General features: G+C 38.9%; 1 protein-coding gene across 4 annotated transcripts in view; it reads right to left on the reverse strand.

Annotated features, from left to right (window-relative positions):
* The window catches only part of TSNAX (translin associated factor X), a 38,229-nt gene extending 11,564 nt beyond the window's left edge, over nt 1-26,665 (reverse strand). Inside the window, exons 1-4 of one of the 4 annotated variants that reach the window (XM_063082778.1) lie at nt 26,530-26,665; nt 25,886-25,990; nt 12,516-12,630; nt 7,782-7,912 (exon numbers count right to left, since the gene is read on the reverse strand). In XM_063082778.1, the coding sequence (XP_062938848.1) occupies nt 7,782-7,912; nt 12,516-12,630; nt 25,886-25,990; nt 26,530-26,650 (472 nt within the window). In that variant the 5' untranslated portion in view covers nt 26,651-26,665. The other 3 variants (XM_063082777.1, XM_063082780.1, XM_063082779.1) reach the window with 3 other exon arrangements.
* Between the last annotated feature and the right edge of the window lie 282 nt (nt 26,666-26,947).

The raw sequence follows: 26,947 nt of genomic DNA on the forward strand, positions 1-26,947 counted from the left end.
AACCAGAAAATCCTCCACCAAGCAACTGGACTTAGGCCTAACCAATCACAGCTCCTCACCTGCCAGCCAATCACCCTTTGCCTAGTCATACCTAATTTGGAGCCAGCCAATCAGTCCCACCTTATTCACATACGTGGCCTGACTTGGAACTACCCAATCCACTCTCACCATGTTCTATTGCCCGATTTAGGGCTAGCCAATCCACTATCACCCTGTCGTGTGGCCTGACTGAGAGTTAACCAGTCAGGGATACCAAATAATCCATAAAGCCTGTACAGCCCCTAGATCAGGGAGACAGATGTGACGTGCCTCCCCCTGGACACCACACCAGACGACCTCACAAAATAAAGCTTCTTTCTTCTCTAAAAACCAGTGCCACGGTACTGGCTTCTGTGTGCATCCAGCAGTGAGCCCTTGCTCTGTAACACTATGACCCATCATAAAAAGGAATGAAGTACCGATGCACGCCACAACACAGAGGAACCTTGAAAACACTGCTAAGTGAAGGAAGCTAGCCACAAAAGACCACAGATTACATGACTCTGTTCACAGGAGACGTCAAGAGTGGACAGATCCAGAGGCAGAAAGGAGATCAGCAGTCACCAGATGTTGGGAGGAGGAGGAATGAGGAGTTAATCTGATGGACACAGTTCATCTGTCTTCCTGCTAATGAGCAGAGTTCATCTAACTTTCTGCCCCATTCATTCCTACTGGTACATAGAAGGGAGCACATTGACTGATCAGGTAAACTTTCAAAAATGGTTAACAAGTCTCCAATTCCAAACCATCTCCCTGCCTCACCCCCTTACCCATCACATGACATGAAAACAGAGGTTACCAGGTGCTATGGGTTGAATTGTGTCCCCAGTGTTAAGAGAGTGGGAAATCCTATTATGGTACTTAACAGGTGGGGCCCTGAAGAGGTGACTGGATTCTGAGGACTGTACCCATTCATGGAGTCATGGGCATGGTTCTGATGGCTTTATAAGGAGAGCAAGTGAGCAGGTTAGCTCTCTTGTTCATACCATTTTGCCATCTGACACCCTGCATTGCTGTGAAGTCACCACACATCAAAGGGGCCCTCACCAGATGCATTCCCTGGACTTTGGACTTCCCATCCTCTGAGACTGTGAGAAACAAATTCTATGTCTTTATAGGTTACCCAGTTTCAGGCATTCTGTTATGAGCAACAGAAAAGAGACTAATAAACGGAGTAAGAATTTTTCTTCATTCCCTACCTCTATACCTATTCTTAACTGCTCAGGGAGGGGACTGAAGCTTATCAATCTACCTGAGCTCTGAATCCCATCCTCTCTTGATTCCTCTGGGATGCTATTCCATTAAACACCCTATTCTATTTCCTTTGGCTAAGGTTCCCAGTTTTTGCCTTTCTTCTCACCCTACACTCCCCTTGGACAATCTTACCTATGTCTACAAATTCAACTACAATTTCCAAGATGACTCCAGGGCTATAACTGCAGATTACACTTGTATCCTGAGTTCTCTAGACCCACACATCAAATTGCCTACCAGGTAGCTACCCGGTTGCCCCATAATTTCCAATTAATCATATCCAAAACTGGTTCCATCTTCCTGTTTTCTTTTCTTAACATTCCCATTCACCTAGTCAGCCAAACCAGAAACCTAAAGCTTCTCCCAGCCAATTCCCCTACAGTTTTTTTTTTAACTGTCTTTTAAAAACATGTCCTTTCCTCTCCATCACCACTGCTAACCCTAAACTTGAGGCCTTATTCTTTTCACACCAAGAATGACCACTTAGCCCCACTCCAAATAAAATATGATACAACATAATGGAAAGCATAGACTTGAAAGAAGATGCCCTAGGTCCAAAAGCCAATTCAGCTTGTTACTAGCAGTGTGAGTTAAGGTAAGTTTATTAATTTTACTGTGCTCCCATTTCCTCATTTGTAAAGTACAGGCATCTACCGACATTGTAGGATCCATACAGAATGATATATTACTGTCTGGTACAAGGGCCCTCTTTAACTGTTGGTTGGTTTTAACTGTGGGAAGAATAGTTAAAATAAGAATGACTGGCATTAACTGTTGTTAGACAATACTTTATAACTTCTTTAAAGAAAGCAATGGTTCTTCGTTCTTTTTTTTTTTTTTTTACCTTTTCAATGTATTAAAAGAGGACATTGTTCTTCCAAAATCTTACCCTAGCCCAACATGTACTATGATACTAAAATACTTTTTAGGAAGCTAAGAATAGCAAAATATGTCAACAGAACATTACTGTTTATCCCATTAAGACATGATAAGATAAAGTTTGTCAAAAAATAAGGAGCTCTTTAACTTGGTGCAGTGCGTCCACAACTGAGTAAGAAGCTGTCTCTTCTTTCCATGTCCCCTATTTAGCCCGTCCTTATCAACTGACAAGCCTCAGCTCAAAAGATTCACTTTCTGAAACAGTATTTCAAAACAGCAGTAGGAATATTCAGAGACAAGAAGAAAAACTGGACTGAAAGACCTTCATATACTCACACAGTCTAAGCAGTGTGTACCAGACATTTACTTAGAAAGAATGTTCACAAACTGAATTTTTATAACCCAGAAATGCCTATAGAGACATTTTCTCATGGCCGCAGCAGTTACCACGAAAGTTCGCAGTGTGTACACACAATAAGTATACACTTATTAAATTGTGATTAAAATAGTCAAAGAAAATGTTTACTGAATCATCCCACATTTAAATGCAACTGTAAACTATATCTATTTTACTTACATACATAGGTAAAATTAAGAAGTATGAGATTCTTTAATTAGATATAGGATCTGATCTCTTCAAGAAAAATCCTTTGGTTTTGGAGAAAATAGGTACAAAGCACTATCTATCACAGAAGCAAGGCCGAGCAGAAAGTCTATCAGAGGAGATAAAACAAGTCAGATTCCAATTCCAATATCATCACTAATCTCATTTACAAAATGAGGTAGTGGGACTAGATATCCTCTTACCACCCATTCAGTTGTAAAATTATTTCCAAATTAGACAACTGAATGCTTTCAAACAAAAGAGAAATATATTCAGAAAAAAATTAAAAACAAGCAATACCTAGATTTTCCCCTAAACTAAAAGGACATCAAATTTCAATATCAGAGAAAAACATTTTGTTTTCCTTGGCACACACCATATTCCCATTCTCCCTTGAAGTTAGGTGTGCCATGTGACTGGCCAAAAAAATGGGGACAGAAGTGATCTATGCACAACAAAACGTCTTAGAAATGACAGAATCATCATCAGTGATATAAACTAAAAAAAAAAAAAAAAAAATTTTTTTCTTCTAGATGGAGGATATTTCCCCTCAACCTAACAATTTTTCAACAAGAGGAAAAAAATGATATGGCCCAGAAATGTTTTTAAGTAACTTATTTCAAGGAACTAATTATTCATTCATTTATTTAACCATCCCTTGGGACAATCTGCAATCTACTCTGATAAGAAATGTGTAGAAAACAGACCTAACGTTTTGTTGTTGTTCAATTATTAGGATACTCAATGTTTGAGCTCACATAAGTATCCCTCAGGGAAATGCTCTGCGTGCCACTAGCACTATTCTTAATGAGGAAAAGCACAAAACTCCTTTAGTTCAATGCCAGAATTGTTTTATCTTCAAGTCAAAAGAACAGCTATTTGGAGTAACACCAAAACAAGCATTTAACAATTACAAGCAGCAAGCTATTCACAAGCATCATATTGTTAACGCTACTATAATTATAAAATTATAAATAACCTTATTTTATCAAATAAAACATGTCAGCAAATTTTTAAGCCCCAGATACCTCTTTATTTGACTGCTTTATTCTTTAAGTTTAAGGAAAAACATTGTATTGCTTCAATTCAAAAAACCTCATTTTAAAAACATCTTACAGGAAAGTGAGATATAGAGAATCCTTAATTTTTAAAATCCATAAGTAGGTAATCTTCAAAGAAAACTTGCAAATCATAAACAAAGGCCTAAAACAGACTATGGTTCTTATAATAATCCTCAGTGGCACAGGGAAGTGAGAAATCTGAGGAAAGACTGCTCTCATTTTATTAACGTGCTATTTAAACTTTCCAACATTGTAGTGCTTCCTTCCTGACTTAGGAAACGCTCTACTGACTCAATGTCTCTTTTAGCTTTTTTTCCCCTCCATTTATGTTATGTTCTAAAAGACAACATACAGGGGCCGGCCCGTGGCTCACTCGGTAGAGTGTGGTGCTGATAACACCAAGGCCACGGGTCCGGATCCTATATAGGGATGGCCGGTTTGCTCACTGGCTGAGCATGGTGCTGACAAAAAAAATAATAAAAATAAAAGACAACATACAGCTTTCTAGGTTTCTTTTGGTATCTATTATCAATGTGATCCTTAGCCTTATTTAAACTCTTTCCTTACACTTTACTCATTGATGAATTCAGGACATACAAAACAGTGCCAGTGGGCCAAATACAGCAAATCAAGGATATTCCACTAGACATGTGGGGAAATTCAAGTTGTCAGAATTGACAGAGCTTAAAAAAAAAAAAAAAAGAATTGACAGAGCTTAACCTATGAACCAATAAGAAATTGAGATGTTTAAACACAGAAAGTATGAGATCACTTTTCATATGTGAAACAGCAACACTGTGAAGAAAATACACAAGTTTTTACAAAAATAAACGTTTTAAGCACAGATTGAAGTTAAAAGTGAGGATTACTGTGTCAGCTTTTATTATATTTATTACCTAGCCATAAATTTTTACAAGATAGGCTTCCTGCATGATGTGACAGAAAAAAATGATAAGGACTACGGAAGTTTTTCAAACTCTTGCTTTACTCATTCGAGTTAATAGGTAACTTAAGAGAAGCTGTAGAATGGGATTTCTTTTTACTTTAATGCAGTAAGACATTTAGACTGTACTGCTTCTTCAGATTGAGGACTTTCTACAAACCCAACTTGCTCCATCACCACCAACTCCACCACCCAGTAATCCTCAAGATTGTATGTGCATACCCAATTTACGTAGAGCAGAACCACTCTGTCTGAACTGTCTTCCTGCTATGATCCACTCTAGTATGGTCACAGCTACTGCTCCAGCTGCAGGGGAGGGAGCAACAGCCATAATTCCCTGAGTTCCCTTATGTCGGTACAGTGTTCACGCACAGACAACTGATAAACACCACTGCTCCTGATCGCTATCCCTGAAAAGATCTACAGCATACCTGAGGCCTGGAGATGGCACTTTTGGATTCCAACCAACCCTAAGAACCACAGTTCCAGTTCACCTCCTCCTGTTACACCTCCTCTACAAGAGGAATATAAAAAGCTCAGGAGATCAAACAGAATAAGGTGGAGGATGCCACTAACATTATCTGACCTGCAACCAACAAGGAGTGACAGAGTACCCAAGGGGAACCTCACCAAAAGAGCCATGACAGAGAGTATTACGCTATGAATGGCATGGCCCACATCTGTACCAAAGCACTGCCAGGAAGAGAACTGCCATTGATGTGATCTCCTAATACAAGGAACCACTCTGGAAAAAGGAGCTAAGAACCCAGCAGTCAACACTAACTTTTCTTTGTTTAAAAAAAAAAAATGAGTTATATCTTATATACGGTAAAGTGCAGAAATCTTAAGTGTATAGCTCAACGAATTTTTACAAATGTTCACCTATGTAATACCCCCAGACCAAAATATAAAGCATTTCTGTCATCTGAGAAGGTCCCTTCTTGCCTCTAGTCAAGAACCCCTGCCCCAAACTCCACCTCCAGGTAACCACTGTCCTCCCTCTTACCTCCCCGGACTAGTTCTGTCTGTTCTTGAACTTCACATAAACAGAATTATAAAGCAGGTACTCTTTTATGGCTGCTTATTTTGCCCAACACGCCTGTGAGATTCACATTCACTGCTGCATATGTTTACTGTTTTTTGTTGCTGTGCAGTATTACATTGTACAACTGTACCACAACTTATCCACTCTCCTGGATGGAGATTCGGGTCATTTCTAGTTTTAGGCTATTATGAGTATAGCTGCTATAAGCTTTCTTGAACATGTCTTTGGGTGGCATAAGCTTCACTTCTGTTGTCTACATACCTAGAAGTGGAGCTGCCAGGTCACACCCAGTTACAAGCACATGTTTAACTAAAGCAGATACTGCCAAATAGCTTTTTAAAGTAGTTTTGTCAGTCTGTATAAGTTAGCCATGTTGGTGGCCAAATGGTATCTAAATGTGTTTTGGGGTTTTTTTTACTCTAAGTTTATTTTTTATTGAAAAATAATTGACTGTACATTTCTGTGGGATACAGCATTGACTATCAATACCTGTGTGCAATATGTGATGCTCAAATCAGGATAATTAGTATATTCAACATTACACAGTGTAATCATTTTTGTGGCCCTAATTGTGGCTTTACTTTGCATAAGTCTGGTGAATAACGATGCTAAGCACCTTTTCATATGTTCACTAGCCATGTGGATGTTCTCTTTCTTTGAGGCCCCTGTTAAGTTTTCTACTCATTTTCAAAATTACTTGTCCTTTTGTTGATTTCTAGGAATTCTTTACCCAACGTATGTATCTGTCTTCTCTCACACTTCAGCTTGCCTTTCCACTTCCTAAATGATCTCTTTTGGTAAAAGAATTTCTTAATTTTAATGCAAATCAACTGACCACTTTTTCCTTAACAATTAATGCTGTTTTGGTTAAAGAAATCTTCTCTACCACAATGTCATGAAGATATTCTCATATATTTTCCTCTAGAAGCTTGATTTAGTTTCCACCTCACCCATCTTACCATCAATACCTCCGATATCTTCCTCTCCGGCCAAATTTGTCATACTTGAGGTTGTGACATTTGATGTCACAAACTGAATTCAGTAAATCATGTTTATTATGTGCAATTTGTTAAAAACCAAATAAATCCCTGATACTAAGTAATAAGTTATCATGATGGGACTATATCTCCTTTGGGAATATGCTATGACACCTCATAGAACTATCTGAGTTTTCACTTGCTTCCAATCATGCATCACCAGCTTTAACTGGCATATGCAGGTACCTTCTCTTACATATTAAAAGACATTTTAATATTTCTGAAAGATAAGTGCTGAAATTATAAATGCTTAGATTACAATAGGACATACATATATGGAGCAGATACCAATGAACTCATTTCCCACTGTTTATGCAAATCTTAAGATGTATCTAATTATGTAGTTATCTCGCCTGTCAAGCTCATATTAGGAAAGGAATGAAGAAAAGAGAGCAAAACACTTTACACATTTATTCAACTAATTTGAAAACGGTGGTAACCATGAAGATCCAGTACTCTCTGAACATTTTTAAATGAATATTTAAAATGTGTACTATCCTAAGATTTCAAGACAGGGAGTCACCCTCTGAGATGTTTGGATTCATGTGGCTAAGTGATACCTTCTCTTTCATGAATCTACCAAAACAGAAACTTAGAGCCACTAGTGAGACTTACCTGTAGCTGGAAATGAGATGTGCCCTGTCTGAATACATATTCAAGAATAAAGTTCATTCTATTGACTCTGTGTTCTCAATGACTTTATTAAAATCAGTCAATGACTATCACCAACAGTGCTGTAAAAATAAAGCCAATTGAATGTTTTTGGATTGCCTTTACATTACTACTCACAAGTCCCAGGTTTTAAAAAGTATAATAATATTATTTCACCAGGTATTAATTAAAATTCACACAGCTCACACATAAATCATACAGCACACTTTTTAAAAAAATGTTACCACTGAAAGGAATCTAGACTCACCTGTAGTGATCGCTCGATGGAACTGATGCATGTCTTCTCCTGACAGCTCTTGGGCTACCTGTAATATCTTTTGTCTGACACCATCCAATTTAATTTCCGATTCAGTCAATATTTCTTCCAAATCAGGAGCACTATAATCAAGATAGTGGGAACTTTTAGAATATCAGCCAGATGCTTTGATAGTGAAAAACTGAAATAATGTAAATATTAATTAACACAGGACTAAATAAATATTTGTATGTATTTGCATACTTCTAACTCAAATCTATAATTAGATTTTGTTAATAATATGTAAAGAAATGGAAAATGCTATAACACACGATTAAGTGAAAAAAGAAGTATAAAAATTACATGTATAATGTGATTGTAACTATAAGAAAAATTTTGTTCATGAAAATGTGACATCTGTAATGTCTGCTTTCAGTCAGGATACATGGACTAGATTTATCCTCCCACCTTAAACAACTAAAAAGAAAAACTAAACATACAAAACAATGCTTTCAGACCTTAGACTACAGGCAGCATGGGACAATGATCCCCTGGTGTGGAGGGAGATACGACTACGCCCTATGAGTGTCCCACCTAATTGTCTGGAGAGTTTCCAAGTGACAGTGCAGGGACAAGAAACTTAGAACCCAGGAATCCCCCTGAGTAGAAAAGAAGTTGAGATTTTAAGGGACACCCAAGACAGCTAACATTTGCAGGGCAGAGTCATGACGAGGAGAAAGCTGAACAAAGAGAGACAGCTTCAGAGACCTACGGAAGGAACCTCCTCAAGTCTTTAGCTGAGTACTGATCACAGCAGGCCTGTGAGGGAACTACACAGTGCTGGAAAAAGAACCACCCAAAGTGAGCAGGCAGAACAATCCCCATGTTATGTATAGAGCCAAAAAGAGCTAATTTATCACCAGCAGACTGACACTGCAAAAAATATTAAAGGAAGTTCTTTAGGAAAAAGGAAAATAATACCAGATAGAAATCTGGATCTATTTACAAAGGAATGGACAACACCAGAAATGGTAACTATGCAAATAACACACACTTTTTTCTTATTTTTTAAATCACACTGAAGTAAAAATAATAATGTCTGGTGAGGACTGTAACAAATACAGAAGCAACATGAATTACAACAGTAGTACAAAAGACCAGGCTAGTAGAGGGCAAATGGAAAAGGAAGTATATTAGAAGGTTTTTATACTATATCTGAAATGATATGCAAGTGGTCCTTACTTTTGCATGGTACTGCGTTAACTAAAACTTATGCATATCAACACTGTGGCCTCGATCTGAAAAGTAACTGTTACCACAGAACCATACAAAGCAAAGATGTGGTTCTGATATGCACAAGTTTCAGTTAACGCAGCATTGTGCAAGTAAGAATGGTCAACAATGCTGAGTGAAGATATACACTATAAACCATAAAACAACCACTACAATATCAAAACAAAAAGATATCACTAATAAGCAGAGAAATAAGATAACACTGGATCATAAAAAATATTCAATTTAATTTAAGGCAAAAAAAAAAAACAAAAAAGAGGAAAATGGGTGGGAGATTTAAATCCAACCATATCAATAACCACACTAAATATAAACAGTCTGAACACCTCCAATAACAGGCAGAGATTATCAGAATGGATTAAAGAAAGCAAGAAAGATAAGAAATCCACTTTAAATATAGACACAAACAGATTAAAAATAAAAGGATGAAAGATATATACCCTCCTCACACTAAACAAAAGTAAATAGGAGTAGCTATATTAACATCAAACTTCAGAGTAAATACTATTTCCAGTTATACCATCATAATAATAAAGGATCAATTCATCAAGTGAACGTAATGATCCTAAATATTAATGCACCACAGAGCTTCCAGATACATAAAGCAAAAACTAACGAACTTCAAGGAAAAATAGACATTTCCACAATTACATTCCAGAGATTTCAATCCCTCCCTCTCAATAATTGATAGAACAAGTATACAGAAAATCAGTAAGGATATAGATGACCTGAACAACATTATCAACCAATTTTACTTAATTGGCATTTATAGGACACTACACCCAACAACAGCAGAATACATATCCTTTTCAAGTACACACAGAGCATTTTACCAGATAGACCATATTCTGGACCACAAGAAGTCTCAGTAAATTTAAAATGATTCAAATCAAAAAAAGAATGTTCTCTGACCACAATGGAATTAAATTAGAAATCAGTATTAGAAAGACATCTGGAAAACCCACAAAATATGTGGAAACCAAATAACATACTTCTAAATAACCCATGGGCCAAAGATGAAATCGAAATGAAAATTAGAAAGTATTCTGAGCTAAATGAAAATAAAAAACATCAAAATCTGTGGGATGCACCTAAAGCAATACTTGGAGACTTGAAGGGAAATTTATAGCACTAAATGCCTACACTAGAAAAGATGAACCTTAGCTACTTCATTGATCTCAGATTCCAACTTAAGAAAGATGAACAAATTAACCCAAAGTAAGCAGAAAAAAAAAAATTATATAAATAAGAATAGAAATCAATGCAAAAGAAAACCCAAAAGTAATACAATCAATGAAACCAACAGTTCTTTGAGATCAATAAAATTGATAAACCACTAGCCATGTAGATCAGGAAAAAGAGAAGACACAAATTACAACATCTGAAATGAGAGAAGGGACATCACTACAGATCCTACAGGCATTAAAAAGATAACAAAGAGGGCCGAGCCCGTGGTGCACTTGGTAGAGTGCTGCGCTGGGAGCGCGGCAACGCTCCCGCCGCGGGTTCGGATCCTATATAGGACTGACCGGTGCACTCACTGGCTGAGTGCCGGTCATGAAAAAACGACAAAAAAAAAAAAAAAAGATAACAAAGAAATATTAGGAACAACTTTATGCCAATACATTTCAAATCTTAGAGGAAATGGACAAATTCCTTGAAAGACATAAACTACCAATCTTCACTAAAGAAGAAAGAAATATCCATGCCTGTTAAACAAAATGAGCTTGTAGTTAAAGTATTAAATCTTCTTAATTAATAGTAATAATCTTTCTGTACTGGGACTGGCTGATTTCTTTCATAAAGTATATTTACTATTCTGAAGTTTGTAATTTTAATGAAGTTTGTAATTTTTCTGAAGTTTACTCTTTTCTCAGTTTACTAATCAAAATTGAATATACAATATGGTCACAACTATGATAAAAAAAATAGTGCATAAAATATGAAATCTGCTAAATGATAGTGGCTATCTTTGGATATTATGACTGACTAAATTCTTTCATTAAAATAGCTTTACTTTTCTCGTCACTTATTATTTTTCTACAGATCACTATTTAAGTTTACGTAATGAGTATCTATTATTTTTTGGTGAAGAAATACAAGATGACTTTACAGAATAACATCGCTTTTTTCTAAAATATTAAGTTCTCCTGTCACTCTTCTATTATGTTTTTATTTCTTTAAACTGCTGAATACTGATGGCAATTGTTTTAGAGTTAGAGTTGTTACTGGGAAAAAAAGGTGCCCATAATTAATCAGAATAGTGTTGTTTCTTTCTATAATACAAGCTCATCTGTGTACAAGATTTCTAAGAATTAGTTAAGAAAACATGCAAAAATTAATTTTAGAAAGTGAGGTAAGAAAAAGAAAAGGTTAACAGTGCCATATTTCAATAACTATGTATAACAAATTCACTTCTACTTAATAAAATAAAAATTAATGCATTAGAGAATTATCTTAAAAGTTTTAAATTAGTGAATATAAGACTTCAACAATATTTTTAATAATAAAAAGCTAATAAATTATATTTGGTCTTTTCTAAATACTTTATTAGAGACATAGTGTAATGCCAATCATAGTCACCCTTCTAGAGGTATTTAGAATTTGTAACAAGAAATCTCTCTTTGGGAGTTGGGCCTAAAACACATAGGCTGAAGAGGTGTAGGACAGGCACTTTCTACCCCAGCATAGAACAAAGAAGCAAAGGAAGCTGGTCAAATGAAATATGAAGCTAACAGAGAAACAAAGATGAAAGACAGAGATACTCAGCTGCATTCATAAGATATTCCTGAATCTTTAAAATCTGTAATTTTCTTGCTTAGCTTAGGCAGTTTAAGCTGGTTTCTTTTACTTGTAACCAAGAAATCTATGAAATATACAAAGCCTGCCTAGGAAAGTAAGATAAGTCCTAGAGAAAGAAAATGTCACAAAGCTGAAAGAAGAGAAGTTTTCAAAGAATAATTAAGTATTCAACAGTATAATATGCTGCAAAAATGTAAAATAAAACAGAAAAGGATGCACTAGATTTAACAATATGAAAGTAATGTGGGTAATTTCAATAATTGTGAGGGATAGCCCTATTGCAACGAGTTGAGAAATAAATGAGAAAATAAGAAGATTTAACATTTATCTAATGTTAAAATTTTCATACCTACCATCCAAGTAAAGCTTTAATAGGTTCTAATAAGCAATAAAAATGTAATATATTTTCACAAACAATAGCTATATTTTAATGATCTTAACAGAGCACAAAATCCCTAACTGCTCTGAAAATAAGAATTTTTTCCTTCCTATTTTTATTGAAATATTTATTCTTAAAATGTCTTTTGATCCCAATGTTCACAAACAAAAGTCACAGAATATCCTAACGGCTAGTTACCATGCATCGTGGTATGAAGCATAAAAAATATAAACTATATCAAATTGTAACAAATTTTAAAGATGTTTACTCACCTCGTAATTCTATGGAGGAGAAAAATTGTTCTTTTACTTTCAACGGTTATATCCCGACTAAGCTTCACAAGTCTTTCGTACTTGTCATGCCTTGCATCAAGTTCCTGCTGAAATGCTAAGGACACATTATTATGACCATGAGCATGCATATTCTACACTCAAAGCCTATCAAACAACACAGAGAATACGTGTCACAAGGTGAATGCAAGCAATGGCTGCAGTCTCCTGCCTTTATCTAAGGCATAACACAAGCAGAACATGGTCATAATGACACTAATTCTCAAACTACAAAAAGCTGAACACTGTAAACAATCTCTAGCACCTACTGTCTACAGTGTTGTTAATTGTCAAACATCCTAGGTCTACATTGTTAAGCACCTTTAGAAGTCTACTTAATCTAATTTAAACTTGTTTCATAATGGTCCCAGATGTCTAAACCTCTGAAACTAAGCAGCCACTAATATTTTTCTGTAAATAGCAACAATGCACAGAAACAAATTCCTGAATCCCTGAAAATATTTTAGAAATCCATAAATTGTATTAAAGCAGCTTAGTGGATTAAAATGAATATGCAACAAACTTCCTAAAATGACTGCCATAGTCTGTGAATTATCTCAATTTTTAAAAAGCTACAAAATTATGAATATCACATTTAAATAGCGAATAACAATCTAATCATAATCCATTCATTTTTCTTTTTTTATTAATGCCATTTCAATGTCCCTTTAGATTGCACATAACCTCCAATTTACATTATTTTACCATTGTATACATAACCATAATACTTACACTTAAACAATTTTTAAGAAGATAATAAAGAAAAAAAGGTTGAAGCCCACAACATGGGAAAAGAGGACTGCAAAGAAGCAGATATGTGTTCAGGTCACAATGGTTGCTGGAGAAGCCCCAGCTACCAGCTCGGGCTGAGGCCCAGAGCTGGGGGCTCGAAGGGCGGTAGCTCAAGAAGCCCCAGCTCCAAGACCAGCCCAATAGCTGAGGAGCCTTCTGCCACCATTGCGACCATCATGATGGCCATCATGCCCACCAGATAGGGAGGAGAGGACCTTTTACTTTCTACTTAGTTAACGTGAAGTAAGTCACATGTACCCATAGGTTCTCCCAGCACAACTCAAGCCCCATGATGCCCTCCTGGCCTTCCTCTGCTATGGCTTTTTTTTTTTTCATAAAAGATGACCACTAAGGGGATCTTAACCCTTGACTTGGTGTTGTCAGCACCATGCTCTCCCAAGTGAGCTAACTGGCCATCCCTATATAGGGAACCGAACCCGTGGCCTTGGTGTTATTAGCACCACACTTTCCCAAGTAAGCCACGGGCCGGCTCTTCTATTGCTTTTTAAACCTTGCAATGTGTTATGATTTCTCACTCTAAATAATTTTGAACCTATTTTAAAAAAAAAACAAAACATTTTGTATTCTTTTACTTAAAGAGGTCCTTCAAAATCATCTCAACATCAAGCCTGTGGCCCTGGCTGTGTGGTCACAGTGTGTGGACATCCATCCAGGCACTGGGGACAGCATTGTTAGCCTGGAAGAAGCACCCCTGCCCCTGGGTATGGCCAGCACGTGGGACAGAGCCAGCACTGGCAAGTACCCAGTGAACGTTGACCTAAACCCAGCTGCACCCTAGAAGAGTTGGCTTCTTGGGGGGCCCAGGGCTGACCCCAGCAGCACCCAGGTCATGGGGTCAGGCTTTCAGAACCTCCTGAACCCCTTCAGGCAAGGAGTCTACTCTGGCACCAGCTGCCTCTGCAGTATGGAATAATACAGAAGCCCCTCTCTCCAGGCCTTAGGAGGAGGGATGGGCCAGCATCGCACAGCCCAGCCCCCAACAGCTCCCACTGGCCCATCCCCTGTCCTGGAACACTTCCATAGGGACAACTGTTACCATTTGAATGTTTGTGTCCCCAAAACTTTATGTGTTGAAACCTAATCCCCAAGGTGATAGTCTTAGGAGGTGGGACCTTTGGGAGGTGACTGGGTCATGAGGGTGGGGCCCTCATGGTGGGATTAGTGCCTGAAGGAGGCTGAGGGAGCTTGTTTTCCTTGTTGGCCATGTGAAGACACAGCAAGACGGCACTGCCTATGAAGCAGAGAGCGAATACTTGCTGGACACCAAATCTGCCATGCCTTGATCTCGGACTTCAGCCTCCAGAACTATGAGCAATAAATTTCTGCTTTTTATGAGCCACCCAGGCTATGGCCAGTTATATAAACATGTATTATTAACTTTTATAAAAATTAAGAAAGTCAAAAAAATAAAAAGAAAAAATTTTAAAAAATAAAGAAAAAAAGGAAAAAAGATTGAAAATTCACAAACACTATGTGAATTGGTTTTGTTATAACTAGAGGATTAAAAAAAAAAGAAAAGAAAATAACTAGAGGACTAGATCATAAAGTAGTTTTGAAATCAATAGAAAGTTGTGGCAGAGTGCATCTGAAAATAATCAGTTAAGAAACATCAAAACTTAAGTAGTTAGGCCAGGAAAAAATAAGCTGGAAACTGAGTCAGTCAGCATGTTAGAAATCTTGGAAGAAGAGAATTGAAAGTAGAAGAAAACTAGGAAGTAAGAGTTCCTGAGAACAAGGAAATGAACACAGACTGTGGTATCCAGTTAGTTTATACATTATCTTTGACGGTTCAGCACTCCCACATAGAAAGTAACCTTCAACCTGTCAAATGGATAGAGCGGACGCAAGTCCCCATTACATAATATTCTATGGCTATATAAAAGAAGGGGTGTTTTTTCCTCCACTTTCATTCCACTTTTTCTTATCAGATTATACAACAAGGCATTTTCACAATTCTAACACGTCTTGCCTTCAGGAAAATGTTTAAACATTCTTCCCCTTAAATGTCACCACTTTGATTCCTAACAGTTGCTGTTTTCTCCTGACCCTGCATTAGCACTTCACGTTCAAGAAACGACTAACTGAAATACTTCTATTATATCTACCTCATATAATTGCCAATCTGTTTACTTTTTATGTTAACTTAATTTTCATCTTTTCTGCTCGATTTCTTTTAATCTCAAATATTGAGACTGTAAGATTTTTTACCCTAAATAGCTTTATTTACAAAAAGTCTAACTTGAGACTGCCAAACAGAAAAAGTGTTTTAAGTTTTTTAAAACAATCAAAAATCTTCACCACACCACTACTAAATGTTTCCGCCTCAAAATTTTTTCCTTATAAAAATTTTCAACAAGTAACAATCACTTTTTATTACTGACTAAAAGATTGCATCAGGGGTGTTGTGAGTATACTTACAACAGAACAAAAGGATATATTAAATAAATTTAACTGAAGGAAAAATTGTTTAGCTTTTCTAGAGCACAAAGTTACTTTCTTTTATTAAACTATATATACATATATATACACATAACTAACATTTAATAATACAACCACTGGGAGTCTCCAGACATGTCATATCACCTACAGGAAAAATAATCTGCAGAATCCATAATGATTAAGTAGTAAATTCATGCCTCTAAAATGTTTATTTGTCCTCATGTCCTACCCCTGGCTCATGAAGCCACACTGTTTCTTGCTAGTCCTGATTCTCTTAGACTGTACCTTCCTTGGCGCCTCAGTTTCCACTACTGCCTGTCTCTCGAACACCATCCCAGTAATCGACTCATGTTCCACACTTTCGTCATTCACATACAACTCGGCTGAAAAACAGCTTAATATCACCTGCCTCCTTCCTCCCTTACTCTTCATTCCCTCACAGTGCTTCAATGATTTACTTTTTCCTAGCATTTATCCTCTGCTCGCTAAAATTATATTGCCTATCTATCTGTATATTTACTTGTTTATTAACCAAATTCCTCAATAGAATGTAAACTTCGCGAAGGCAGGTCAGTATGCCCCAATAAAGCAACTATTATTTACTCCATAAAAATGTAGAGGACAAAAAACATCTTATATATTTCTGAAGCAGTTGGAAATCAAAGGCTCTGCTAGTAATCAAAATATTCTTTCTTTAAAAACAGCTATGTCTTAACTGAGTTTTATCACTCAGAGCCTCACAATGGGCTTACTGTACGCACTCTTTTAAACAATCATTCAGCCTAGCTAACATGAGATTGTTATCGCAAAATGATGGCACAAAACCTCCCGAGGTTACATAAAGTTTTTCAAATTACCTTACCACATACAGTATAATTATCTACAAAAAAGAAACTAGGACTTTTTTAAAAGTTTATACATTATCCCTATTCTTTATGTTTGTCTTCCTGTCATCTTTTTCCCCTAGCTTTACTGAGGTATAACTGACAAATAAAAATTGTATATATAAAAGATATACAATGTGATGTTCTGAGATATATATATATATATATACACACACACAGACTGTGAAATGATTACCACTATCAAGCTAATTAACATACCCATCACCTCACAACGTTACCATTTTTTTGTGGTGAGAACATTTGAGATTTACTCACTTAGCAAGTCTCAAGTATAAACTTGCCTATTTTTTTCAAGCCTTAGTCTTTGAAATACCCATACACAACTTAACTCTCTTAATAACTATTTTGTTTCAGAAGCATTTTCACTCCAAATTCCCAGCAAGTTGCCTGGCCTATAGCGAGCACACAAAAGATGTATTCTGCATGAATTAAAAAAACAAAAACTTAAACTATTAACCAAATTAGTACCTGACAAGGACCTAAATATATCTGATCTTTTATTACTGAGATAACAATTAGGCCAGGATTTTGACTAATATTTCAAGATAATTAACATGTATTCATTGTTTAATATGAATACATTAATCACCACTCTGAGTCAGATATTATGAATAAAATGTTAGATAAGATACAATTCCTATGCCCAAGGAGCTCAGTTCAGTTATGAAAGACAGAGATGTAAACAAATAATTAAATGAAATGTAACCAAGCTATAATAAATACATGTAAAAGGTTGAGGGAAGCAGGAACCACATTTTTCTTGTTCACCACTAACACGATAGAACATATGAGACGCTCAATAAATATTTCATGACTAGACGAGTGGAAAATAAATGAATGTAATGTTTATCACCAAGTCTGCTTGAGAGAAAAACCAGGAAGGCTTCAAAGAGAAGAAACTACCAGAGCCAGATCTTGAAGAAGATGTGTAATGGGAGCACCAAGGTAGAAGTAATTCCAAGCTGAAACTATGTGCCCAAAGGCAGGCAGAAACATTAAACAGCAAAATATGCTGGGAACAATCAGCTCTGTACAGGGTGCATGAGCTTAAAGGTGGGAAATACTTGACCCACTGTAGTTTTTCCACTTAGGATACAGCAGTATCAATATGCTCTCTACTCAATTACAACCAGCTGTCTTACGTGTCTGAAGACCACTGTATATACTGTGGTGGTTTTAAAATATTTCCACAAATGATCTGAGACTCCTCCCTTCAAATTGTGGAACCTAATTCCCTTCCCCTTAAATACGAAGCAGAGCTTATAAACTGCCTTGCTTCCAACAATTAGTGTGGCAAAAGTGACAGTGTCTGACGTCTAAGATGAGGACATAAGGGGACTGTGAGTTTCTTCCTTGCTTCCTCTCTTGGGGAAGTCAGATGCCATACATGAGGACGCTGAAGCAGCACTAAAGAGAGATCCATGTGAAGAGGAACGGAGCTGGTGGTAGGCAGAAGGCCTAAGCTGTCAAGAGCTGTAGATCTTCCAGCCCTCAACTAAGCCTTCAGTCAGAGCCAACCAGCTAAGTACTTCCCAAATTCCTGAATCACAGAAACTGTGAGGTACAAAATAGTGGATAGAGGTGGACAGAGGAAGGAAGATTTTGCTTTACGAATTGTTTTGGAATGAGGAACTTGACTAAGTTAATATGCTGAGAAAAGGGGGACTATGAATATATATGTGTATATATGTATAGGATTTACTAACAAATGAGTTCCCATTCTGTGCAAAGTGCTACAGTAAAAACAAAGATATATGGTCCCTGTCTTCAAAAGTCTAGTTGAAGGCCAGCCTGTGGCTCACTCAGGAGAGTGTGGTGCTGATAACACCAAGGCCACGGGTTCGGATCCCTATATAGGGATGGCCGGTTAGCTCACTTGGGACAGCGTGGTGCTCACAACACCAAGTCAAGGGTTAAGATCCCCTTACCAGTCATCTTCTTAAAAGAGGGGAAAAAAAAGTCTAGTTGAAAAAACAAAACTAATACACACTAAATACACACACACACACACACACACACACACACACACGAGTAGTTCCCCCTTATCCACGGTTTCAGTTACCTGCATCAACCACAGCCCAAAAAAATATAAAACAGAAAATTCCAGAACTAACAAGTCATGTTTTAAATTGCGCACCATCCCATGGGACATCAATCATCCCTTTGTCCAGCGTCTCCACACTGTCTACACTACCCACCAGTCAGTCACTTTCTAGCCAACTAGATTATCAGGTCAACTGTCGCAGTATCACAGCGCTTGTTTAAATCACACTTACTTGACTTAATAACAACCCTGAAGTGCAAGAACAGTGATGCTGGCAATTTGACTATGACAAAGAGAAGTCATAAAATGCTTTCTTTAAGTGAAAAGATAAACGTTCTCAATAAGAAAAAAATCAAGAATGAACTTTCTATCCCTGAAATTGTATAGAAAGAAAAAGAAATTCATGCATAGCATACATGAGGGTGCTTCAAAAAGTTGGTAGAAAAATAGAATAAAAGATAATATGGAGCCCAGCCCCGTGCGCTCAGAGTGGGGAGACGTCTGGCAAGGGAGGCGGAGACCTGGCAGAAACCACACACCCTGTGGGGCCGCCACTGCGTGATCCAGCAGGTAGGCTTCACCGCCGCCACCCGGCTCCATTCCCAGCCCAGCCCAGTGCGCACAGAGTGGGGAGACGTCCGGCAAGGGAGGCAGAGACTCGGCAGAAACCACACACCCTGTGGGGCCGCCACTGCGGGATCCAGCAGCCCTGCCTAGTGCACTCGGAGAAGGGAGACGTCCGGCAGGGGAGGCGGGAACTCCACGGGGACCACACTGCTGCCGCGCGATCCAGCAGCCCGGCCCAATGTGTACGGAGCACAGAGACGTCCAGCAAGGGAGACAGAAGCTCCGTGGAGTCCACACACCCTGTGGTGGGGCCGCCGCCGCGGGATCCAGCAGCAGGTAGGCTTCACTGCCGCCACCCAGCTCCATCCCAAGCCTGGCCTACTGCGCACAGAGCAGAGAGACATCCTGTAGGGGAAGGGGAAGCTCTGCAGAGACCACACGCTCTGCGGTGCCTCAGCACATCCCAGCAGCCCGGGCCAGAGCGCACGGAACAGGGAGAAGTCCTGCACGGGAGGTAGAAGCTCAGCAGAGACCACACACCCTGCGGTACCGCCCCGTGATCCAGCAGCCCAGCAGAGTCCAAGCTGACCAGAGAGATGGCTCCCCAGAGAGGCCCAAGACCCGAGGCAAGCACACACACAAGGCACTAGAGGCCAACTGAGCAATCACGGAGGTAGCCATACCAAATTGGCAACCACAGTAACACCTTGGTTAGTCAATAGTGTCAAATCGGTGGACTGTGAAACCCCCTGCCACAAGGAATAAACATAAAAAGATACCAGAAATACGAAAAATCAAGAAAGTACACCACCAAAAGTTAATAAATCTCAAACTCTAGATCATATAGAACAAGAAGCCCTTGAAATGACAGACAAGGAATTTCGAGTGATAATTCTAAGGAAACTGAATGAGATACAAGAAAACTCAGCTAGACATCATGACGAGGAAAAGTATACAGGACCTGAAAGAGGAAATGTACAAGGAAATCAATGTCCTGAAAAAAAATGTAGCAAACCTGCCGAACTGAAGAAGTTATTCAGCGAAATAAAAAACACAATGGAGAGTTTAACCAGCAGGCTTGCGGAATTGAAGAGAGAATCTCTGAACTTGAAGATGGACTGTTTGAAATAACACAAGCAGACAAAAAAAAAAGAAAAAAGTATCAAAGACATTGAAGAAAATCTGAGAGAGATATCAGACAACCTTAAGCGATCAAATATCCGAGTCATGGGTATTCCAGAAGGGAGGAAAAAGGAGATTGCACTGAAAACATATTCAACAAAATACTGCCAGAAAACTTCCCAGGTATAGGAAAAATCACAGATCTTCAGATCCAGGAAGCTCAACGATCTCCAAACGTATTAAACCCAAAAAGGTCTTCTCCAAGACATGTTATAGTCAAATTGGCAAAACTCAAAGACAAAGAGAGAATCTTAAAAGCTGCAAGAAAGAAGCATCAAATCACCTATAAGGGAGCCCCAATCAGGCTAACATCAGACTTTTCATCACAAACCCTAAAAGCTAGAAAGGAATGGGATGATATATTCAAAATACTAAAAGACAGAGATTGCCAGCCAAGAATACTCTACCCTGCAAGGCTATCCTTCTGAAATGATGGGCAAATAGTATATTTCTCAGACAAACAAAAACTGCAGGAGTTCACCACCACATGACCACCCTTACAAGAAATTCTCAAGGGTTTGATTCCTGAAAAATAACTACCACTGCCATAAAAACCCAAGAAAAATCAAAACCCACTAGTATAATAAAAATGGCATTCATGAAGAGAAAACAAACAAACAAAATGGCTATCTACAACCTAAGGAACCAACAAACACAGAAAACAAACAGTAAATCAGAAAGCAAGGAACAAAAGACACCTAAGACAACCAAAGAATCAATAAAATGCTAGGAATAAATCAACACTTTTCAATAACAACTCTTAATGTAAAAGGCTTAAATTCCCCAATCAAAAGACACAGACTGGCTGACTGGATTAAAAAGGAGGACCCAACTATATGCTGCCTACAAGAGACCCACCTCACCCATAAAGACTCACATAGACTAAGAGTGAAAGGATGGAAAAAGATCTACCATGCAAACAGAAAAGAAAAACGAGCTGGAATAGCTATTCTTATAGCTGACAAAATAGACTTTAAACTAAAAACCATAAAAAGAGACAATGAGGGACACTACAGAATGATAAAAGGACTGATCCACAAAGAAGACATAACAATCATAAATATGTATGCACCCAATGTTGGAGCAGCCAGATTTATAAAACAAACTCTATTAGACCTAAAGAAGGAAATAGGCACTAATACCATAATAGCAGGGGACCTGAACACCCCACTGTCAATATTGGACAGGTCATCTAGGCAAAGAATCAGCAGAGAAACACAAGATCTAAGCAATACTCTAGACCAATTGGACTTGGAAGAGATCTACAGAACATCCCATCCAACAACCTCAGAATATTCATTCTTCTCATCAGCACATGGATCATTCTCCAGGATAGATCACATATTAGGTCACAAATCAAGTCTCAATAAATTCAAAAAAATTGGAATTATCCCATGTATTTTCTCAGACCACAATGGATTAAAACTAGAAATTAATAACAAACGAAACTCTGGAAACTATACAAACACATGGAAATTAAACAGCATTCTACTTAACGACATATGGGTCCAAGAAGAAACCGAGCAGGAAATCAAAAAATTTATTGAAGCTAATGAAAATAATGATACATCATACCAAAACCTGTGGGATACTGCAAAAGCAGTATTAAGGGGGAAATTTATTGCATTAAACGCTCACCTCAGAAGAATGGAAAGATGGCAAGTGAACAACCTAACACTTCACCTTAAAGAACTAGAAAAACAAGAACAATCCAAACCTAAAGTTAGCAGACGGAAAGAAATCATTAAGATCAGAGCAGAACGGAATGAAATTGAAAACCAAAAAACAATTCAAAAGATAAATGAATCAAAAAGTTGGTTTTTTGAAAAGATAAATAAAATTGACAAACCATTAGCATGGCTAACAAAAAAAGAATAGAGAAGATTTAAATAACAAAAATTAGAAATGAAAAAGGCGATATTACAACCGATTCATCTGAAATACAAAGATTCATTCGAGACTACTATAAACAACTATACGCCAACAAATTTGAAAATCTGGAGGAAATGGATAAATTTCTGTACACACACAAGCTCCCAAAACTGAACCACGAAGACGTAGAAAATCTGAACAGACCAATAACAATAAAGGAGATTGAAGCTGTTATCAGAAGGCTCCCAACAAAGAAAAGCCCAGGACCAGATGGATTCACAGCAGAATTTTACCAAACATTCAAAGAGGAATTGACACCGATTCTTTACAAACTATTCCAAATATTGAAACAGACGCAAAACTCCCAAACTCATTCTATGAAGCAAACATCATCCTGATACCAAAACCAGGTAAAGATATAACCAAAAAAGAAAACTACAGGCCGATATCCTTGATGAATATAGATGCCAAAATCCTCACTAAAATACTAGCAAATAGAATACAGCAACACATACGTAAAATTATTCACCACGATCAAGTGGGATTCATCCCAGGGATGCAAGGTTGGTTCAACATACGCAAATCAATAAATGTGATACACCATATTAATAAAGTCAAACACAAGGACCATATGATCATCTCTATGGATGCTGAAAAAGCATTTGATAAAATTCAACACTCATTCATGACAAAGACCCTCTATAAGTTAGGTATAGATGGAAAGTATCTCAACATAATTAAAGCCATATATGATAAACCCACTGCCAATATCATCCTGAATGGGAAAAAGCTGAAAGCTTTTCCTTTAAGAACAGGAACTAGACAAGGATGCCCGCTCTCACCACTCCTATTCAACATAGTGTTGGAAGTACTGGCCAGAGCAATCAGAGAAGAGAAGGAAATAAAGGGCATCCAGATTGGAAAAGATGAAGTCAAACTGTCCCTGTTTGCAGATGAAATGATCCTATATATCGAACAGCCTAAAGCCTCTACAAAAAAACTCTTGGAGTTGATAAATGATTTCAGCACAGTAGCAGGATACAAAATCAACACACAAAAATCAGTAGCATTTCTTTTCTCCAATAGTGAACATGCAGAATGAGAAATCAAAAATGCCGGCCCATTTACAATAGCCACCAAAAAAATAAAATACTTAGGGGCCGGCCTGTGGCTCACTTGGGAGAGTGCGGTGCTGATAACACCAAGGCCACGGGTTCGGATCCCATATAGGGATTGCCAGCTTGCTCAATGGGTGAGCGTGGTGCTGGCAACACCAAGTCAAGGATTAAGATCCCCTTACAGGTCATCTTTAAAAAAAAAAAAAAAAAAACAGGAATTGAGTTAACCAAGGATGTGAAAAATCTCTATAATGAGAACTACAAACCACTGCTGAGAGAAATTATAGAGGATACAAGAAGATGGAAAGATATCCCATGCTCTTGGATTGGAAGAATTAACATAGTGAAAATGTCCATACTACCCAAAGTGATCTACAAATTCAATGCAATCCCCATCAAAATTCCAATGACATTTTTCTCAAAAATGGAAAGAACTATCCACACATTTATATGGAATAAAAGACCACGCATAGCCAAAGCAATGCTGAGCAAAAAAAATAAAGCTGGAGGCATAACACTACCTGACTTTAAGCTATACTACAAAGCTATAATAACCAAAACAGTATGGTACTGGCATAAAAACAGACACACTGATCAATGGAATAGAATAGAGAATCCAGAAATCAACCCACACACTTACTGCCATCTGATCTTTGACAAAGGCACCAAGCCTATACAATGGGGAAGGGACTGCCTCTTCAGCAAATGGTGCTGGGATAACTGGATATCCATATGCAGGAGAATGAAACTAGACCCATACCTCTCACCATATACTAAAATCAACTCAAAATGGATTAAGGATTTAAATATACACCCTGAAACAATAAAACTTCTTAAGGAAAACATAGGAGAAACACTTCAGGAAATAGGACTGGACACAGACTTCATGAATATGACCCCAAAAGCACGGGCAACCAAAGGAAAAATAAACAAATGGGATTATATCAAACTAAAAAGCTTCTGCACAGCAAAAGAAACAATTAACAGAGTTAAAAGACAACCAACAGAGTGGGAGAAAATATTTCCAAAATATACATCTGACAAAGGATTAATATCCAGAATATACAAGGAACTCAAACAACTTTACAAGAAAAAAACAAGCAACCCAATTAAAAAATGGGCAAAAGAGCTAAGTAAGCATTTCTCTAAGGAAGATATACAAATGGCCAACAGACATATGAAAAAATGCTCAACATCACTCAGCATCAGGGAAATGCAAATCAAAACTACACTGAGATAGCCTCTCACCCCAGTTAGTATGGCTAAAATCCAAAAGACTCAGAATGATAAATGCTGGCAAGGTTGCAGAGAAAAAGGAACTCTCATACATTGTTGGTGGGACTGCAAAATGGTGCAGCCTCTATGGAAAATGGTATGGAGGTTCCTCAAACAATTGCAGATAGATCTACCATATGACCCAGCTATCCCACTGTTGGGAATATACCCAGAGGAATGGAAATCATCAAGTCGAAGGTATACCTGTTCCCCAATGTTCATCGCAGCACTCTTTACAATAGCCAAGAGTTGGAACCAGCCCAAATGTCCATCATCGGATGAGTGGATATGGAAAATGTGGTATATCTACACAATGGAATACTACTCAGCTATAAAAACGAATGAAATACTGCCATTTGCAACAACATGGATGGACCATGAGAGAATTATATTAAGTGAAACGAGTCTGGCACAGAAAGAGAAATACCACATGTTCTCACTTATTGGTGGGAGCTAAAAATAAATAAATTCATACATACACAGACACACAAAAAAAAAAACCTGGGCGGGGGGAAGAAGACAACAACTACAATTCTTTGAAGTTTAAATGACAAGCAAACAGCAAGGACATTGTTGGGTGGGAGGGGGGAGAGGGAGGAGGGAGGGAGGTTTCGGTAATGGGCCACAACAATCAACCACATTGTATATCAACAAAATAAAATTTTTAAAAAAAGAAAGATAATATGAATCGTTCCATGAACTTTTTCAGGTACTTTCGTATAGCGTGGTACTATCTGGATCTCAGTCTCCCACTGGGGGTCTGGGAAGGTATCCCCTGGGAAGATAAGGGGGGACTACTGTCCACAATGGATGAGAAAATGTTATCAGGGACACGATAATCTGTAAGCATACGTGGCATGTCAACTGCTACCTGTGTCTGACTGTTAATGTTAACGTTTTCCCTAATGAGACAGAAAAGTCAAGCCTTTGGAATCCAGACTTTGGAACCCTCCAGGACAGACCCTCCAGAAAAATGCAGGTTCCGATCGGCACGTCTTTAGTTCTTAGGGCTGTTTCCTCGTGCACAATCCGGCTAAGGAATTTCTGTCGCAGCCTTTAGTTCAGTCCCTTCGTCAATGCACGTCACGGAGAACTTACATTTGAAGGCCACCATCACGGGTGAAGAGGCATTAACGTCCTTCCCTTCTCTTCTCTGGTTATGTGGGAAATTGTCATACTTGCGTTTCCTGAACCTTCCCGATCCTTCTGGGGGAGAAGAAGGGGGAAAGTTGGACCGGGATCTTCCGTCACCGAGGCCCGCAAAACACTCCGGGCACAGGCAAACGCCTCCTTCCTTCACACCCGACCCCCGCAGGGCCTCGCCTTCCTCCTCCCTGACAGACAAGTAGCCCCGCCTGACCCCACGACCATCCCGGCCGCCACCAGCAGGCTCCTCGACCCGGCCCAGGTGGGGCAATTACGGAACTGGGACAAAACTGCAGACTTAAAAATTAAACAAGGGGCGTAAACGGGACCATGTGGCCGTTTAGGGACCCAGGGCCGCCGCCCCACGAGCCTGCCAGGGACCAGAGCATCCCTCGAGGCCCAAAAGGCAGGAGAGCCTCCCCTGTGGGTATAGAGCGGCCCGGGCTGTGGGGGACGCCACCTTCTTTGTTGCTCATGTCGTCCCGGCCACGCTACGGAACCCGGAGCGGGGGGAGTGCACAGGACGCGGGCCGCCGAGCCCGGGAGCGACGCTGCGGAAGCGCCCCGCGCCACACGGCCGACGTCAACGCACCTACCAGAAGCGCGCACCCGCCCGCCGAGGCCGCGCCCTTCGCCCCCTCCCGCACTTCCGGCCTGCGTCGCAGCCCCGCCGCCGCTACTTCCGCCCCGCGAGGGGTCCGGGGGCCTCGCTCGCATAACACCGCGCCTGACCCCTTCTGTGCCTGAAAGCAGAAGCGGCTCTACACGCCTCACGGCATGCGCTGTTACTAAACGGAATGTGTCCTCCTGGAAATGAGATCTGTGTGGAGAAGGGAAAGCGGCGGAAGATGGGATTTTGGATTTTTCTATTTTTTTCTCTCAAGGCGCCGCTGGGACACCCCGGCGTCCCCGCGGCCGGGCCCTGCTCCGCGCGCGGTGCATTATGGGGGCTGCAGTCCGCGCCGGGCCGCCGGGCGTGTGAGGCGCATCCGGGCCTGAGGGAAGGCCCCGTAG

The sequence above is a fragment of the Cynocephalus volans genome, chromosome 18 (assembly GCF_027409185.1).
Source record: "Cynocephalus volans isolate mCynVol1 chromosome 18, mCynVol1.pri, whole genome shotgun sequence".
NCBI classification, from domain to species: domain Eukaryota; kingdom Metazoa; phylum Chordata; class Mammalia; order Dermoptera; family Cynocephalidae; genus Cynocephalus; species Cynocephalus volans.